This window comes from Mustela nigripes, chromosome 10, assembly GCF_022355385.1.
Source record: "Mustela nigripes isolate SB6536 chromosome 10, MUSNIG.SB6536, whole genome shotgun sequence".
In the NCBI taxonomy this organism is placed as follows: Eukaryota; Metazoa; Chordata; class Mammalia; order Carnivora; family Mustelidae; genus Mustela; species Mustela nigripes.
Window position 1 is genome coordinate 63,479,419 of NC_081566.1, and position 17,582 is coordinate 63,497,000.

The 17,582-nt window shown below is 53.2% G+C and overlaps 1 protein-coding gene across 3 annotated transcripts in view; it reads right to left on the reverse strand.

Annotated features, from left to right (window-relative positions):
* Positions 1-16,907, reverse strand: part of CADM3 (cell adhesion molecule 3) — a 29,316-nt gene extending 12,409 nt beyond the window's left edge. Inside the window, exon 1 of one of the 3 annotated variants that reach the window (XM_059413551.1) lies at positions 16,651-16,907. In XM_059413551.1, the coding sequence (XP_059269534.1) occupies positions 16,651-16,732 (82 nt within the window). In that variant the 5' untranslated portion in view covers positions 16,733-16,907. Of the gene's footprint in view, positions 1-1,324; positions 1,501-16,650 lie in introns of those variants that run through there. The other 2 variants (XM_059413552.1, XM_059413553.1) reach the window with 2 other exon arrangements.
* Between the last annotated feature and the right edge of the window lie 675 nt (positions 16,908-17,582).

Consider the following 17,582-nt stretch of genomic DNA (forward strand, 5'->3'; position numbering starts at 1 on the left):
GAGCTCCGCTGCTTTCCAGCTGAGGCCGCTACGACCGCGGGCAGGCCCGGGAGCCCCCGCGGCCACCTGCTAGCGCGCAGCTGGGACCCTCGCCCGCGCCCGGGCCGCTGCCGGCTTGATGCCCCCGGCTCTGCTCCTTGCCCGCCACAGCCAACGCCGGGGCCCGAGTCAGCGCTAGTCTTCCCGGGCCGCGGCCCCTGCACCCGCCGCACACCCGCCGCAGGCACCCAGGGCCCGACTCCCCGGCTCCACCTGAAGGCGCGGGGGACAAAGAAAGCCGCCCCGCGAGTCGGCCAAGTCTCCCGCCGCGGGCCCGGAGCCAGCCAATCACGGGCGCAAGGCTCGGTGACGTCATCGGCTGCCGAGCAGAGTCCGGAGCCGCCGCGCGTCCCGGGCCGGGAGTCGCGGGAACTTGGCGGGCCGACCGGCGGGCGCGCGGGAGACGGACGGGCGGGCCAGCGCTGCCCCCGCGGTGCCGGGCAGGTCGGGGATGCGGGCCAGGGGTGCGAGACCAGACCGAGAAGATAGGGAGCGGGACGAGGGGGGCATTGCGGAATTCGAATGAAGGGGAGACGGGGAGAAGGGGCAGGTGGGCGGGGGGAGCAGGGGAAGGAAGGGGAGAGGCGGAGAAAGAGGGCTAGAGCCTGCGAGCGCGCCTCCGAGGGTCAGCGGCCTCCACGGCCCACACACACCCTCCAGGAGACCCGAGAAAACATCTCCAAGAGGAGAAGCACCAATGCCCAAATGGGGAGGAGAGTCGAGTAGAGACAGCGGAGCACCTGCACCCCGTGGAGAGAAGCAGGCGGCAAAGTGTTGGTGAAGGGAGACAAGAAGGCTGAGGCTGCCCGGAGAGGTGGCCGGTGCTGGCACGGGGGGGGGGGGGGGGGGCTCTCAGACCCTGCAATGCCCCCCACCCCACCCCAGCCCGCGCCGGGCCCTTGCCCGCTGCCTTCCCCGGACTTCAAGGCTGGAGGCAACCTGATGCTGGTGAGTGTTTCATCTTCTTCTCCAGGTTGTGTATTTGTGGGTGCTTGGACGGAGGGGGCGGAAAGGCAGGTTGGGGTGCTAGAGGGACAAGGAGAAGCCAGAGAGGAGTGGGTGCTCGGGTGCCCACCCCCAGTCCTGGTGCTGTGTGCAGTGGGCACAACAGGCCTTTGCTCAGGTGAGCCGAGGGAAGAGCCCTCTGAAACTTTGGCACAGGACTTTTCAGTTTGCAGGGCGGATCTTCAGCCACCGGTTCACTGGCTGACGAAACGACCTTGAGAGACGGGCAGCCAAACAATCGCTTTTTAGAGATGAGGTCGAGAGAGGTCCTGTGGCTTACCTAGAGGCACACAAACAGCACACCTCTCAAGGATCCGCTTTCTCTCTCCCCCGGGGGCTCTCAAAGCTTTTCCAGCAGGTCCTTTTTCTTCCGTGTGGCATTTCTGCCCATTGTGCGGCTGTCCACTTGTTTGCTGATCAGTTTCCCCATCTAAACTCGGAGCTGGTGAAGAGCAGAGGCCTGACCTTCTTCAGCTTCGTAGCTTCAGCGCTTAGGGCAGATCGGGTTCCTGGTGCATGAAGTTGGCTCCGGTCATTCACTCAGACACACCTGGTGCGGTGCTGGGCGTGCTCGCGGTCAGGCAGCGGATGGATCTGCCCAACGGCAGCGCGGATTTCGTCTCCTGCTCCTTCTCTCCTCTGTGCTTTTTGCTGCCTTCCCTTGGTGTTCCCCCTGTTTCTATTTCTTCCGTCTCTCCCCTCCTCCCGGCTTTTGCTTTCGTTGGCATTTTCTCCTCCTCTGTAGGATGAATATGGGACATGGGAAGGTAGGCCATTCAAACCACATTGAATGGTGCAGATGAGGGAACCGAGAATTAAAACCGATACTCTCCAATAAATGGCCTACATTGTCTGTAGATTTCCAGGGAACTCAGTCTGGTTTGTAGCATTTTAAGCAGGTGAACATAGAACTGTGTGTATTTTTTTTTTCCCCGCTGCAGTGATATTTCTCCCTCTAGTTCTGAAAACTACTTATGATCTCGTGTCCTCTCTTGAGAACTGTTAGCATGCCTGATAGTTTCCTCACTGTTCTTATAGCATTGTGCACCTGTAATGATAAATTCAGAATGGCCCCCAGCAGTGGACAAGAGATTATAATGCTATTAACAGAAACATGAGTAAATAGCAGAAATTATGATCGGGGTTGCAAAGACCTTGTGACTTTGGGTTCAGATCGTGCTGTTCATTTATGACATCAGCCCTCCAGCTGCACAGGAAAGCTCAGGAGCCCTCTGAAAGGGTGGCATCGGACACTTCTGCAGTGGACACAGTTGACCTTCTGCTCAGGCAGGGACACCGGAGGGCCGTGCAGTCTGGACCACAGAGTCCCTTGTGTGTGTATGTCGTGGGGGGTGGGGTGGGGGTAGAAATCAGGCTAATCATAGGGAAAAGCGGTGAAGAGATTCTATTCAAATGGGCCTTATGGTCTTTCTGCTTCTGAGCCTTCACTGAATCCCATGGCCTGCACATAATACCCAGATGTGTTGGGCTGGCCTTCGAGATCCTAGGCAGTCTGATGCCATTGTGCAGTCTGATGCCATTGTGATTGCCAGCTTTGTATTTCCTTCATCCTACCCATATCCCAGGCATGATGCCAGTCTGAGTTTTCTATAAACCCTTGGCTTTCCTGCCTACATACCCTTTCCTACCATAACCCTGCTGATAATGCCCTCCACCCATCTTCATACATCCAAGCCCCACCAGTGCTTAAAGCCTACCCTCTGTGGCACTGCCTCCGAGAAGTCTTCCTTAATTGTCCCAGATGGAACGAGCTTCTGGTTTCTCTGAGTTGCAACACTTGATCTACTATCCTTAAGCTGTGCTTTGCTCTGTGCGGTACAGGAAGTTTGGCTTCCCTCCTCACTATAAGGATTCCACAGGTGGGGTTGATATCTGATTCATCTCCGTATCCAGCATTGACTCTAATGCAGCACACTGCACAAGGGAGGGGCATAATAAATACATATTTAATAAATGAATCCAAGATGCTGAGCGTCTTCTGTTGTGAGAACTAGGCTCAGCCTGTGCCATTTGAGAGGGACCAGCAAACCAAACAGGAGGAGACAGCAGTAGGACAAAGGAGAGGGTAGGCCATCCTGAGGCTGAAGCTCTAGGAGCTACAACAGGGTGGGAATCGATATTTATTGATCACCTTGTGTGCGTCAAAGCCCAAGTTAGGTGCTCTATAATCATTATCCAGAACAGGTATTATCATGCGCATGTTAAGGATAAGTTGGCGAGGACTCAGAAAAGTTAAATAATTCATCCACGTGACGTAGCCAGTAAATGTTGGGATGGGACAGTCGTCAAACTTAGACCCCTCTGACCTCAGAGCCCAGACAGACTTCACGCACATCTCTGCTGCACTGTCTCCCTCTGTGTGTGTGTGTGTGTGTGTGTGTGTGTAGGGGGGAGAACAGGGGTTCTAGGGGTCAAGATTCCTTCCTTCATTGCTGGTTGGGGTGGCTACGAAACAACATTCACAGGCTCATCTGTAAAATGATCAATGTAACAATGTAGCAAGTTGGGAATGGGGGCTTGTGTGGTGATGGGATGGCTTACACCCGCTGAATTTCCTTGTTAATTGGATTTCTTCATGTGGCTTCATCTATACCTCTGGGGGATACTTCATTTACCCCCAAGAGCTTTACAATGGGGGACTTTTCTGTTAACCAAGCAGCAGATGCGTGTAGTTAAAACCAACAGAATCCTCTCACGTTTTCATGGGACTCTAGTGTCTGGGCTGAAAACCAAAAGAGTGTCTTGTTTGCCTTCAGTTGCCTTGGGGGTTTCTTAATTCCTGGCTTATTTACCCGTGGGTTCTAGTATCTTTAGGACTCCCGGCATTTTAAAGGACAAAGTAGCCTTTTCCCCCACCCATGTCCTTCTGATGCACTGTTCACATTAAGAGTAGCAGAGGTGGGAACTGGGGACTGAGCAGCATGTCCTTGGAGCGCAGTGCTACCTGTGACTCGGGTTTTCACTCATAACACTTGTCCTCACAAAGCGTAAGCGCTCAATAAATATTTATTGAATAAATAAAAGAGCGACACCAATGAATGGCAATGTAGGATGTCTCCTGACTGAGGGATGCTAGGAGGGAAGCCTAAGAGAATGGGCCAGTATGAGCCCTGATGGCTCGGTTCTTGTCTTCCCTGGGAATCTATGGTGCGTTGCCCTGAGGCCCGTGAACAGGGTCACAGGTGGGGTGAGGGGACAGGGATGAAGCACTCCCAGGTCACCACTGCCGGCCTTGCAGACACCTGGGTCCGGAGCTTCGCTTTCCTGACTAGAGAAAACCAGCTCCCTGAGTAGGAGTTGATGATGATGGTGATGGTGATGTGATGAGTCAGCATTTCTAACTCCACGGTTAAAAATATTCTTCATCCCAGCCGACTTGTTATTCCTCACGACTACCATGACAGGTGGGTGGAGGAGTGTTATCTCCAAGGGAAAAACACACTGGGGGCTGTGGCCCAGAATACTGAAGGGACCCACTTTTAGGTTCATTTACCCACACCCTTTGCGAGGCGTCCCGGCCAGGGGATCTCTCTCGGGTTCCTCCCTGACCTGAGCTACTCGTGAATCCTTGTGTACGTGTGGATCACACCCAGAAGAGAATGGGTCTGGCAAAATCAGATTTAGAACTCAGCCCCTGGACCTTTGCTGTGTGCCCAGAGCCTCACGCTTAACAGTGAATGTCCGATTCTGTGTCTGGAGGAAGGTGGGCCAGTCCTGTGCGGGTCCTGATTTAGATGCTGACTCTGAGATCTGGTGGGAGTCCCTTTGACCCGAGAGACTTTAGAGCACAACACCCTGATTGAAAAAGAATTTGTTTCATACTTTTACACTTCCTTGTGTGCTGCCGGGAATTACGCTACTTCTGCTGATGTTACTGTGGTGGTTCTTGTCTGGGGCACTGAGGGCCTGAGTGTCGAAAAACTCTTACTTCCACCTTCTGTCCCTTTCGAACGCTGCCCTCCCCCGAGCTCTCAATCCCTCTTTCTTTCTCTCTGTACTATAGTGCAGTCAGACAAAAGCTGGGGTCATGAGAGGTGGGAGTTTTGTCAATTTGGGATTTTCTGTCTTTCCAGGTATGTTTCCTGCTCTCTCTGTGGCTCCACTGGGGTCGGCCTCTGTCCCTGCCCAGGCTGCAGGATCGCCTAAAGGGTGACCTGGCTGAGCTCAGGGATGCTCCAGCTCATGGTTCCTGTGGGACTTCCGAGCTCAGTCACGCCCCAGCAGCCTGCCTCTGTCACCTCGGCCTCCCGTCCACCCTCTCTGTGGCAGGGCCACTGAGACCCCATTGCTTGTTTCCTCCCTCCGTTCTCTCTGTTGCCGTCTGGCTTTTCCTCCTGGAGTCGTGTTTACCTCCTTTCCCTCTGGCTCCCAGCAGCCTCTTGGGCCCAGAAGGCACAACTCTCTCAGCCTTGCTGTACTGTCCCAGGAGGCATGCAGGATATAAGTGAAAATAGATGGTAAACAGAGTGAGAAAGAGAACCTTCACTAGAAGAAGTGCCCGTTATGCTGACTTGCCCCGTGGCCTGTTGAAGCGTGGCCCAGAGGTTCAGATCTGCAGAACCAGGGATCCTACACTAGTCGATCGTCCAAGAGATTTAGGTTTGGAAGGGGCTGGTCCAGGCTCCAACAGGTTTATTACTGAACGTTGGCAGATGCCTTTTGGTTCCATCCTAAGCAGGTCATTGAAAATGAAAGGCTTTTGTTTCCTGGGCTTGGAATGGTGTGTGGCTAAGCTTTTCCAGGCTGAATGAGGAGGAGGGAACTTTGGGTTCGTCGGCTAGCTCGCCTGTGGTGGGCGTGAGGTTGCGGTTAAGAAGAAAAGCTTATCTGTGTGTTAACCCTCTTTTCACTAAAAAAAAGAGAACCAAGCAAAAAAAACAAAACAAAACAAAAAAACCAAAAAAACTCCCCCAAACCCCAAAAGCAAACTTCATTATTCCAAATGTTTTGTCTTACCCAAATGTTAGCAAAAAGTACCAAACTCTAATATGTCATGAATAAATACATTTTGTATATTTCCTAAAACTCATCTGGTCATTTTCTACTGACCCCTAATGGCCGGAGGTAGTTAACCCTAAAACCCTTTTGACTCTCTCACACGGAGGACGGGATCCGTGTCCTTTCTGACCTCTTAGCAAATAGTAATCCCTTTCTTCCTTCTGCTATGCCTGATCCTCCCCAAAATATTTCCTCCTCTATCATTCTTAGAAGCATAGACTTTGAGAAGTGATGCAAACCCAAAGTGACATCTAGTGCAAATCTCATTTTAAAGAAGAAAACCCAGGGCTCCGAGAGGTTGAGGCCCTCGGGCAAGGTCACACAGGCAGCCGGTGGAACCCATGGTTAGAAGCCCGTCCCCAGTGGTTACTGTCATTTGGTTGCAGTCCTGTGGGCCAAGGGATTGAGAGGCGAAGTTACCAGCTGGTGTGATTTTACTTTCTGTGACATCTACCCTCTCTGCTCCCCCCCTCTGGATGGTAGCAGGTCCCCCACCCTGGACCTCAAAGCAGGGAAGCCTCCTAAACGCCAGGCAGGCTAGAGGTGGGATGAGACGAGGTGTGAGCTCCTGCGGCTGTGAGGAATGGCATCTTCACAGACTCAGGGTCTTACTGGCTGCTTCCACGTCTCCCCAGAGGGGACACCAAGAGGCAGAAGGCACTTCCCTGCCCTTAGCTGTGAAAAGGCTGGCTGAGGACAGGCTGTGTGCGCACACACGTGTGCTGGCCTCTGGCGGTGGAGAGTGGCGGGATGCCGGGCTGGCCGTGAGGAGGGGGACAGCTCCGAGAGAGGAAAAAGCAGAGGAGCATGTCCTATTCTTGAGCTCAGGAGAGAGAAAAATCTGGAGGCAGAAGTGGGCTTGTGGTAGGCTGAGGGGGCCCCTCAGAGACTTAGTTAAGATTCCAAGGAGCGGAGACTGGGAAGTGGGTGGCGGAGAAGGAGGTGGGGACAGCTGTTGCTTTGATTTGCTATTGAGTCAGTGTTCTTGGTGCAGGAGCACTGGGAGGGAGCCCCGGGCTGGCCCCCAGCAGAAACAAGCCCCTCTGTAGCCAGTACTGTCTCGTAGCAAGAACTGCATTTGGGAGGCAGAGGGGAAGGTCTCTGATCCCCAAAGAGCCCCTCCCCAGGCTGAGCTCTTTCCCTGCAGGACTGGGCTGTGTCCTGGGGACAAGCATCTAGTGTTCTGGACTAAGAGGCTGGGAGGGAATGAGGCAGAACAAAGAGGACGCCTCGGGAGGAGCTGCTGGGAGAGCGGCCCGGGTCTGTGCAGGGGGCTGTCTCACCCGTTGTTGCTCAGGTAAGCCTGCAAGGCTGGGCATGACATCACTCCCTGGAGAGCAGCTCTGAGCCATTTTGGGAGCGTCCATTTAGCCCAGCTCCTCATTCCTCTCCTACACACGCTCACGCACGCAGACATCAGGGCAGGTGGGACCCGGGGGTCTGCAGGCTGATGCGGGAGTCAGGAAGCCGGGCTTTGTCTGAACTCTGAGATGTCCCCCTGAACCAGCGACAGGCACTTCATACCCCTCCCCTAAGTTTTCCTTTCTGCTTTCACACGTGTGGAATAGAACTGGGGAAAAATCTCCCGTCTTGGAACATACATGGGAAAGGACACCTAACAGAGGCAGGGGGAGCACACGAAAGCAGAATTCCACCAGATTCCTGGACAGAACGTTTGCTGAAAAGGAGGGACTGGGGATGGGTAAGGTAGCGGGGGGCATGGGCGAGAGGTAAAGAGCGGGTTCCCTGAGGGGCCCTGTCTGGGCTGCGGAGCCTCAGGCTGCTGGGGACGCAGGGTCGGCCTCCCTTTCTCCGCAGGCTCTCGTACTCTCCTTGGCGCTAAAGTCCTACTTTAGATGCCTCAGCCCACTGGCTTGGTGTGGGGGTAACAATGCTGGGAAGAGTTTCGCTTGTTTGAAGTCAGGCAAGCAAGGGTTCATCTCTGCTGCTTCTGGCTCTACTGTTTCCCTCCTGCGTCACGAGAGTCAGGTGTGGCCGGGGGGTTCAGGGCAGCGGCGAGGAGAATTACATGAAGACAGATATGTTCGGCTGTGCGCACCCACGCTGCTCCAGGCCCCCTCGCTCCGTCCTAACAGACTTCATCTCTTCCTTTCACTTTTTTCACGTAAAAAAAAAAATGTGTTTTCCTGAGGGTGGCACGTTGTCCAATTAGCCTGACTTGGCCCTTCCGGGGGCAGCTGAGACTTTCTGTGAAACAGACATATTCTTCCATGCTACAGACTTCATGGTCCCCACAACGGGGCCTCACAGATCTCCTGTTCTTTTCTTAAACCTTCATGGAGTCGCTTCTCTGAGGAGGGTATATACTCAGTTTTTGTTCTCCATGATGTACATATAGTCCAAGCGACTTATCCTCTTTTTCTCATTCAACATGTGTCCCTCAACACACATCACACGCTAGAGTTTTCACTATGTGTATCTCTGTTTTTATTTTTTTCTGACACAAACACAGCTTTTCTTATGACCCAGATACAGAGCCCTTTTCCGCAGCCCATTATTAGTCAGAGCCCCTTACTTCCAGAAAACCATATGGCTTAAACTCAGAGATTCTCCCCAAAGCAGAATTTAGGCTCTCTCTTCTGCTCAAGCTCCCCAGGAGAGGGACAGAATCCTCTCTCCTCCCAAGGGCTGAGGCTCAGGCCATCTGTCACTGACACTGGACTCCAGGGCTTGGAAACCAGAAGAGGGCTGGCATGAAGCAGTAATTGAGGATAAATGAGAATATGTGAGGCCCACGGGCTTAGTAGTGGTGGTTTTTATATTTGATTGAGATGACAGAATAGAGATCAGAGGAGAAAACACATAATATGTGTTTGGAGAGACTTCAGCCTTAGGAATTAGAGTAAGAGTTTGTAAGAATGAATGCAATTGTCCTACTGTCATTTTTGCATTTGCTGAGGGACAACTGGTTAGGAGCAGATGGCAAAATTGGCCCCTTGTTCCATAATAAGGAAAGAACTTGGCTCTAGGCTCTTCGGAGGTTGACCTAAGCCATGCTAAGTCTCAAGTTACTTGTCATCAGTGTAATTATGAGAGTCTTGCTGGGGTTCTAAGAAGTACCAGGTATTTGAGTCAGACACTCTAGAAACCAGTTCACTCTCTGAAGCTTTTTACCATGAGGCTTTGGCTGGAATTCTAGAATCAGGATTGGAAGCAAAGAATCAGGGTAACAGAAGAAGACAAATAAGTTTAGGAAGCCAGGATTTGCATATTCACAATGAAATCTGGTATTGGAAGTACTGGTTCCCCACTCTGCCTAGCTAATATCTGGGATTCTATGAAGGAAGTGCAGAGCTAAGTAGTGGTTAGCTTAGAAATGAATGGCTGAGAAAGCAGCCTTCATTTCTTGTTCCTTTTTTTCCCTTAGGGCAAGGTGATGCATCTGACCTTCCTGACCCTGAACTGGAAGTAAATGAACCAAAGGTGCTTATAATTAGCAATCAATACACAATTAGTACAGGTCTAGCTGGGGTAAGGAAAAATAAATCCTTAGAGAAGACTACATTTAAGTTCTTTTTGTTGTTTAGCTTTCTTATCATTCTCCTGGAGATCTCTAGGAGACAGGGAGAGAGAGGTTTAAGGAATCCCAGAGGGAGGAACTCAGCGCAGAAGAATGATACACATTTTGAAAAAACAAAAATATTGGAAGCTCTGCATTAGAATCCTTTCTGAAACATGTCTGCTGCCCAGGAGGACAGGGGGCTCAGAGAGATGAGTAGATAGGAGATACTCCAGCTGTTACTGTAACCCAACTTCTGTCTTCCTGAAGGCTCGCTCATGGAGATAAATCACTTCCATTACCTGTCCTTGAGGAATGAAGTTTCTCCTTGTTTCACATAAGGAGATGGAAGAGGGGCCCTGGAAATTCATCCTGGAAGCTTGCCTCCCCAACTAGATCCTGTTGTAGGTCATTCACCAGTGTTATCTCCTAGAGGAACTATTACTGAGAAATTGATATGGGGAAATCAGCATGTAGGGGACAATAAGCTTGTGTGGTTCCAACATAATGGGAGGAACAGGTTGTGTAGTCTCAGACTGGCAGGGGCTGAGCATTCTCCGCTCCTAGCTGCATATGACGTCATCAGTATTGGCAGATACCCCCAAAGAGTAGCAGAGTCCAGTTTAAAGATGTACCTCTTGAGATTTGGCCAAGGACTTGGCCTCTGGGATAAGATGGTTGTAAAGATGGGGGATGTGAGTCAGGGTCTCGGTATTTGTTTTGGTGCCTCTCGTATCTTAAATTCCTCCCTTATCTATTCAGATATCTCATCTTTATGTATGATCTTTGTATTCACTGCTAAGGCTGAGGGAAAAGACAAAATAAGCACTGTGACAGGACAGTTTGAGTTGGTCATCAGGCTCAGGGTGGCGTTAGGAGGGGCATACTTAGCAAACTGAGGTGGGCACATTTACGTGTTCCACACTTACAGGGCAGATGTGGTACTACTATGTGTGAGCAATACTGTCTTAATCTAAAACAGGACTACTTGTAGTTCTGTTTTTCATTTATGACTCCACATGTGGCAAAACATCCAGTTCTTCCAAGGCCATCTGAGGTCACTGTAGGCCCTCGTCTCCTGAGCATTTCAAACAGTTCTTCTTCTCAGCCTCAGAGTCCCTTGCTCTTTCTGTCCCCTTCCTACAGTTGTTTAGGTGGTCGTGAGCACCTTTCATATGTATATCTCAAGGTTTGGTCTCCTCTTCCTGGTGGAGCTGGTCAGGGATCATAGCCAAGATCATATGTGTTTGTGGTGAGGGCAAGGAGATGCACCTTAGGAAAGGTGGAAATTGGGAAGTCTGGAGGGAGGGCAGGACCACGGAGAGCAGCAAAGAGAGCCTGTAGTGGCTGTGGGGGCTAGCACCATGGAGAGCTCAGAGCTCCAGTTCCTTCCTCAAAAAGCAGAGGGGAACAGGGATCATGGGTTAAGGCATCCAGCTGGCCAGAAGTCAGACTGAAACCACAGACATCAGGACTTCTGTTATGATCGTGCTATACCCATCACTTGCTCTAAAAGCCCTCCTGAAATACTTTGTTCGAACCTGTCATTCATATATATGTACATATATATATGGATATATATCTCCAAGATCATATAAAAAGTGAGGACCAGGGTGTGGTCCATAAATAATGAATTTTGGAACACTGAAACGAAATAAAATAAAGTGAAAAAAAAAAAGTGAGGACAACCACCAGACTGAGTTTGTCAACATGAGCCTTAGTAATTATTATGATTACCTGAGTATTAGTGGTGGTGGAGGGGGTTTTCATTTGCCACAGTCAATTATGCATAAAAGTATTCTCTAATGAGGGAAATGGTGCCACAGACCTGTGTCCCCTCAGAGACACCAGGGCATGAGAACGCCAAAGTGTGTCTTACCATCAGATAGGCTGTGAGATGTGCCAGAGTCAGGGTGCCCTGAACCTTCCCCAAATTGCCATGGACAGTCCAGTCTTCATCATGCGTGGGAAAGAGGAATGGATCACACCTCTTGAGAAGGCATTTGTGTTCATGACATAGCTGGGACATTTGGTCAGTCTCTTTACACTTAGATAAATTTTGGTAAAGGGACAAGTCTAGTTCTCTCTCTAGTACTTGTTGCTGCAGTGAAGAATATGTAGCTTTGCTAAACCTCTGTTTTGCAAAAAGTGTCAGCAGCTTTGAGACACTTGAAGGCCTGGCTTCTCAGTGCTAGAAGGGATGGATCTCCTCGTTATAACAGGATTGGATTGGGTTTTTACTTGGATTATAGGAACTCTGAGCACCAGCTGGTTCTGACCTTGTAAGGAATCATTACTACTGCTGATCCTAGAGGAAGAGGCAGGTCCTTGGTCCCAGAGACTTAACTCTTCTCTATTTTATAGTTGCTTGTTTTTTTGTTGTTGTTGTTGTTGTTTTTTCTTAATTTGACTGAGTTTTTAGGGACCTGAATATCGGATGGCTTGTTTCTTCGGGCTCTTTTTCTGATGGTTTGTTTCTCTCTATCTCTTATAAGCATTCCCATGGGGATTGCTGTTCTCAGAGTTTATGCATAGACCTCTAGGACATGACCTCATCCAGGAAACAGAATGTTCCAGTATATGGGCCTATAGCCAGTGGTTAAACAGGAAATGTTAAATTTTAACATGAAAAATGAGAGAGGGAAATATAATTACCAAAACTTTCTAATGCCTTGGGGATGTTTCATTCACTGGTCAAGTAAGGAGGTAGTCCAGGCCGCCAGTAGCTTTCATGGAGAATCTGCATCCTAGGTCACCATCCTTAGGTGACATTCCCTTACTGAGAAGCAGATGACAGAGTAGGGATCATAGAGCAATATACTGAAGCAGGAAACAACAAAGAATGTCGTGCCTCACAGCCAATCCTCCCCGAGGATTTATCTCTTTAGTGATAACTGTGAAAATATTGGTCCTAGCATGTGACTTAAGGACAAGCAGCTTTTAATCCCCCTCTGCATGGGTATGTGGACTATAAGAAAGTACTATCGGTGAGGAGTACCAACGTCAGATCTCAAGATCTACAGAACAATGGCACAACTACCCAATCTGCTGTTGCAAAGTGACCAGCACACCCAAAAGATGCCATCTGTGAAATTTTATGGCTGCAGGACTGTGAGTCACTCTCCAAGTGAAGAGGGAATGTCTCCAGCAAGGCACTCTTGAAATTAGACTTGGACCTCGTCTTCCTCAGTTGGAAGAAGAAGGACAGAGAGCATCTGAGGGCAGTGGGCAGGCTTCCTTGCTGTCAGGCGAGGGCAGAGGACCTCAAGCTGTGTGTAGCAGAGCACCCGGGTGTCAAGATTGTTGGGAGTGGAGGGGGCAGATAGGAAGAAGGGTGAAAGAGCCACCGGTCTCTCTTCTCTCTTTCAAGAAGAACAATTCTCCTTTGATCTGTTTTTCTTATGTGATAAAGGAATTTCACATCTTCAAAACTTAAAGTGAGAAAACCACTGTCCTCGTCCTGGAAAAAAATCCTTTGACCAGCAGTGCTGCCTAGTGCCAGAGAGAGCTTGGGGCAGAGCCCTTGGTGGGACTCTGGATGGCCAGTGGACATGCCACAGCTTAGAGCCCTCCTCAGATAGACTGGTCCTGCATGGAGTTCATAGATCCCTGCCACACCAGCCTCTCCCTGAAGGCCTCAACTTCTCAGTGCCAGGAAACGCATGTCTATCCTTCCCAAGGGCTACAGCTGTACTAGGGAGAGCATGGGAACAGGGACAGAACGGTTATGGCTGCAGGGAGGAAGAAGCAGGATGGAGGAGGTCTGCCAAGCAGACCCGGGGGCAGCTCTGGAGTGAATGCTTTCTGGACTTCTCCGGCACATTGGGCATGAGCTCTACACTGGGCACCTGGCCAGGGGGCTGAAGAATGGATGGCAGTGGACAGAAGGTCAGTGGAAAGGGAAAGATATTCGTGTGTGGGGCCGTGTGGTGTGAGGTTGAAGTGCTACAGGCTGAAGCAAAGCCAGGCTGTTCACCCAAGCTCTACACTCGCTCAGCTCCCGGGGTTCCCGAAATGACTGGAGAAGGAGGAGCCCCAGGAAGGTTGGTCACCGTGTTGAATATGGAGCTGCTTCTCAGAGATCACCATAGAACACATTAAGTTCATGGGGTTCCTACCTACCAACCCGGGGGTTGCCAGCTTCTGCCGGGACTAGTGGGGAAATGTGAGAGGGAAGGGGCAGGTGGCAAACTGAATGGGCAAACAGGTCCTGGGCCCCCAGCTACAGCACGGACGGTCAGGTTCCCATAGTATTTCCCGCCCTTCTCCAGCCTCTCAGTCCCTGTTCAGCCTTATGAACCCTCAAAATGTGCTCTCCTCCAGGGCTCTCTGTATCCCAGGAGCACCTGACGTTTGTTTCGCTCGCACTGCGAGGAACTAGCCACTCCACCACACACCCGAGACCACTCAAGCCTCCATGTGTTCGGGCCTGTTGTGCTCATGCTTTTCTTTGCATCTCGTTTTGGGCAAACATTGTCAGGGAGACAATACACGGCCTTGCCCTCTGCCAGGGGACCCAGGTCACGTCAGGGGTACCGCACCCACCTTCTGCATGATCCTGGTCAGAACGGTCATCAAGACCACCACCCATGAGCCTCAGAGCTGAACTACTCCCTCCTGCATCAGAGCTGGCCCTTTCAGGTCCAGAAATTAAGAGGTGGAATTAATTTAGGTAAAGACTGTGTGTGGCTGTGTGTCTTGTACACCAGTAAGTCCCAAGACATTGCACATCAGACATATGTCCACTATCCAGACAGATAACACTCTACAAGGAAAAGGAGGCTTCATCTGACTCTTCCTTGGGAGCAGACCTCCCTCCCCATCTCTGACTTCCTGACCTCTCCCCTCTGCTCTGGAAATTCTCCATTCCCAAGTTAGTGCCTCGCACTCTTTCCCTCCAGCACTGCTGGGATGTGTTTATAAATGAGAGGGCAGAGGGTTTCTCTTCCTCTCAACCCGACACCTAAGTAATGCCCGGCTCCCGAATCAAGGCCCAAGATATAATACTGTGTTTGGTGAAGGAATACTTGGCTATATACAGAGTAACCCTGATCTACAATGTTTATGTCCTAGAGGAATACTTGGCTATATACAGAGTAACCCTGATCTACAATGTTTATGTCCTAGAGCTGAAGAGCTCCCAGCTTTCTGGGGTGACTCAGGGCCCCAGGCTGGGACCATCCATCCCCACTACTGAACAGGTGGAGTTTGGGGTCACACTGCCTATGCTGAAGGCAGCCAGGGAGATGAGAAATCCAGGGGCTGTAGCTGAAAGTCAAGGCCTAGTAGAGAATCATTACTGAGATGTACAACCAGCAGTCTCTCCTTGCCTTGCATCTCGCTGGCCCCTGGGACTCTCCTCACTTCCTCAGTGAGTAGGGTCATGACTGCAGTTCTCTGGGGAAGGGGGATTCCACGGAGGGGAGGGGCTGCTGTCTCTGTGGTGACTGGGGTGGGGACTCCCTTTGGGGTGTTGCTGGGGACGGCCTGGAAGGAGTCAGCCAGCCAGCTACAGGGAGGGGATCCCCAGCAACTTCATCCCAACAGAAGCTCCTTTACAGGGATGGAGACAGGGCTGGGGGAGGAGGTCAGGGGAGACGGAGCAGTTATTCCTCCGGCACCCTGGCTCTCCGCCTGTTTTCTTCGGATGAAATTCTTTACATCATCCTCCCCAGTTTCAACCCCTCCCCTCTCCACCCCCGCCCCGCCCTGGCCCTATGCCCATCCCTGCTGGCCACTGGGTCCATAGCCCAGGAGCCGCCTCCCCTTTCTCCTCCCCTGCGGTTCTTTCTGTTTTTCGTTGGCATCTGTCCGGGCATAGCCACCACCCTCTCCCTCACTCTCCCCACATCCCTTTGCTCCCAGAGGTCCTGTCCCCTCTCCCCCAAGGCAGCCCAGCCCTCCTCCGACTGGGGGTGGGGCAGAAGAGCAGGCGATGCATTCCGTTAGTCCCTCTACTGCCTGCCCTCCCTCCTCTGGGGACCTGAGGCTCAGAGCCGCGGCTCCCTTCCTGGGCTCCCTACAAACTGTGCCCTGCCACCCCATGAACCGTTAGCAGCCTTTAAGAAAACCGAGGGGCCCCCACAGCGCTGACCTACATAGCCTGGTCCGGGGCGGGAGGGGCTCTTCCCCAAGTCCCCTCGCCCTGGCCCCGCCTCCCTGCTCCCCCCACTCTCTTCCTTGTCTCCTCCCTGACAAACCCAAGAGGGTTTGAGTTCCCACCTGGGGCAAAGGGGACCAGGCGAGCGACCCCACCCCCAAATCTGGCAAAATCAGAGCTTAGCCCAGGACAGCTTTGGCTTTCCTCGGCATCCTCCTTCCCAAATATCTTGATCCTTCCTTTTGCCCAACCTTCCCCCCCTCCTCCGCTCCTGTCTGGGTTTCTTTTCCCAGCTGCTGCCACCGCTAGGGATACTGCCATCCTGGCCCCCCCCCCCCGCCCTGTGTTGTTGTTTTGCTCCAAGGAGAAGCCCCCCCCTTCCTTGCCCACGCCCCCCTCGGCAGCCTCACCCAGGCCCCCTTCCCTGCCCACTCGTAGCTGCGCCGCTGGTGGGGGCGGGCGGGGCGGGGGGGGGGGGAGCGATGTTTGCATACAGCAGTTTGGGGGTTTGCACTGGCTATCCAGCCCTTCCAGACACATACACAAACCCCCGACACACGCCCTGACTGAACCGGCGACAGATCTCACTCCGCCCCCAACACACACTGACACAGACATACACACAGATACTGACACAGAAACGCAGAGGCAGACACCAACACAGACGCGCACACCCAGACACACGCACACGGACAGAGGCACAGCCAGAGCCCGGGCTGCTGCGAGCAGAGCGAGCCCCGGTGCACACGCAGACAGCGAGGCGAGGCTTACGGCAGGTGCACAGCCGGCACAGCCCAGCCCCACACCGACACGGATGCCCGGGCAGACCCACCCGGGTCCAGCGGCGGCGGCGACTGGAACCCCGCTTCTAGACAAAGCCCACAGGCTCCCCCCGCCCCGCTGCGATCGGAGCCCCCGCCCCGGCATCCCCCCACCCCAGCGCCTCCCCCTCCCCACCCAAACTCACCGTCCTGGGAGAGGTTGGCCCCACCGGGCGCCCCGCAGCAGGCGAGGAGCAGCAGCAGGGGCAGGGCGGAGGGGCCCCCCATGGCGCGTCCCGGCCGGCTCCCCGCCGCGCGCTGGCGAGCCTGGGTCCCCGGGGGCTGGGGCTGGGCAGGGGGTGGGCGACGACGCTGACCGACAGGGCGCCCCGGAGCCGCTTCGGAGCCCGGGGCCGAGGCGGGGACCGGGAGGGAGCCGGCGCTGCTGCAGTCGGCGGGGATTAAATAGGGCGCTCGGAGCAAACCATTCCGTTGGAGGTGGAGGGGGGGCGGCGGGGGGTTGGGCTGGTCGCGGGGGGGCCAGGCTGCCGCATTCCCCACTCCCCCCGCCTCCCACACCCCCTCCGCGCCCTCGTGGTGCCTTCCACCTTCTCCCCCGGGAGCTCCGCCAGCCGGGCGCGGGTGTGGAGCCGAGGGAGGGAGCTGGCTCAGCAGTGGGACCGGGCTCGCACCCCTCTTAGGCTTGGGTGGAGGGAGGGGAGCCGGGCAGGGCCTCGGGCCAGCTGGCGAGAGCGGCCACTGCAGGCCTGGGCAAGGGCGTGCCCACTAGCCAGAGATCCTCGGCCCCGCCCTCCCTCTTTTGGCATCTGGGGAACCCCATGAGCCTGGGGGGGGGGGCCCTATCAGGAGTGTTGCCCAGCGACATCTCTCCCGGGTAGCCAGTTACCCTGCCCATTCTCCAACGCACACCTCCCTAGCTCCTCTGACCCAAGAGCCCCCAGTTATCTGTCCAGCAACAATGTGCGGCCCCAGGCAATTTCCCTTGAAAGGCTTCTTCCAGCAAACCCCCAGGCCATGGGAATCCACAATTCCCTCAACCCCTTGTTCAAGAAATGACTCCCCCTCTAAAAACCCACTCCAGAGTCTTGCTCAAGCAAGCAGCATCCAGAGCAACTCT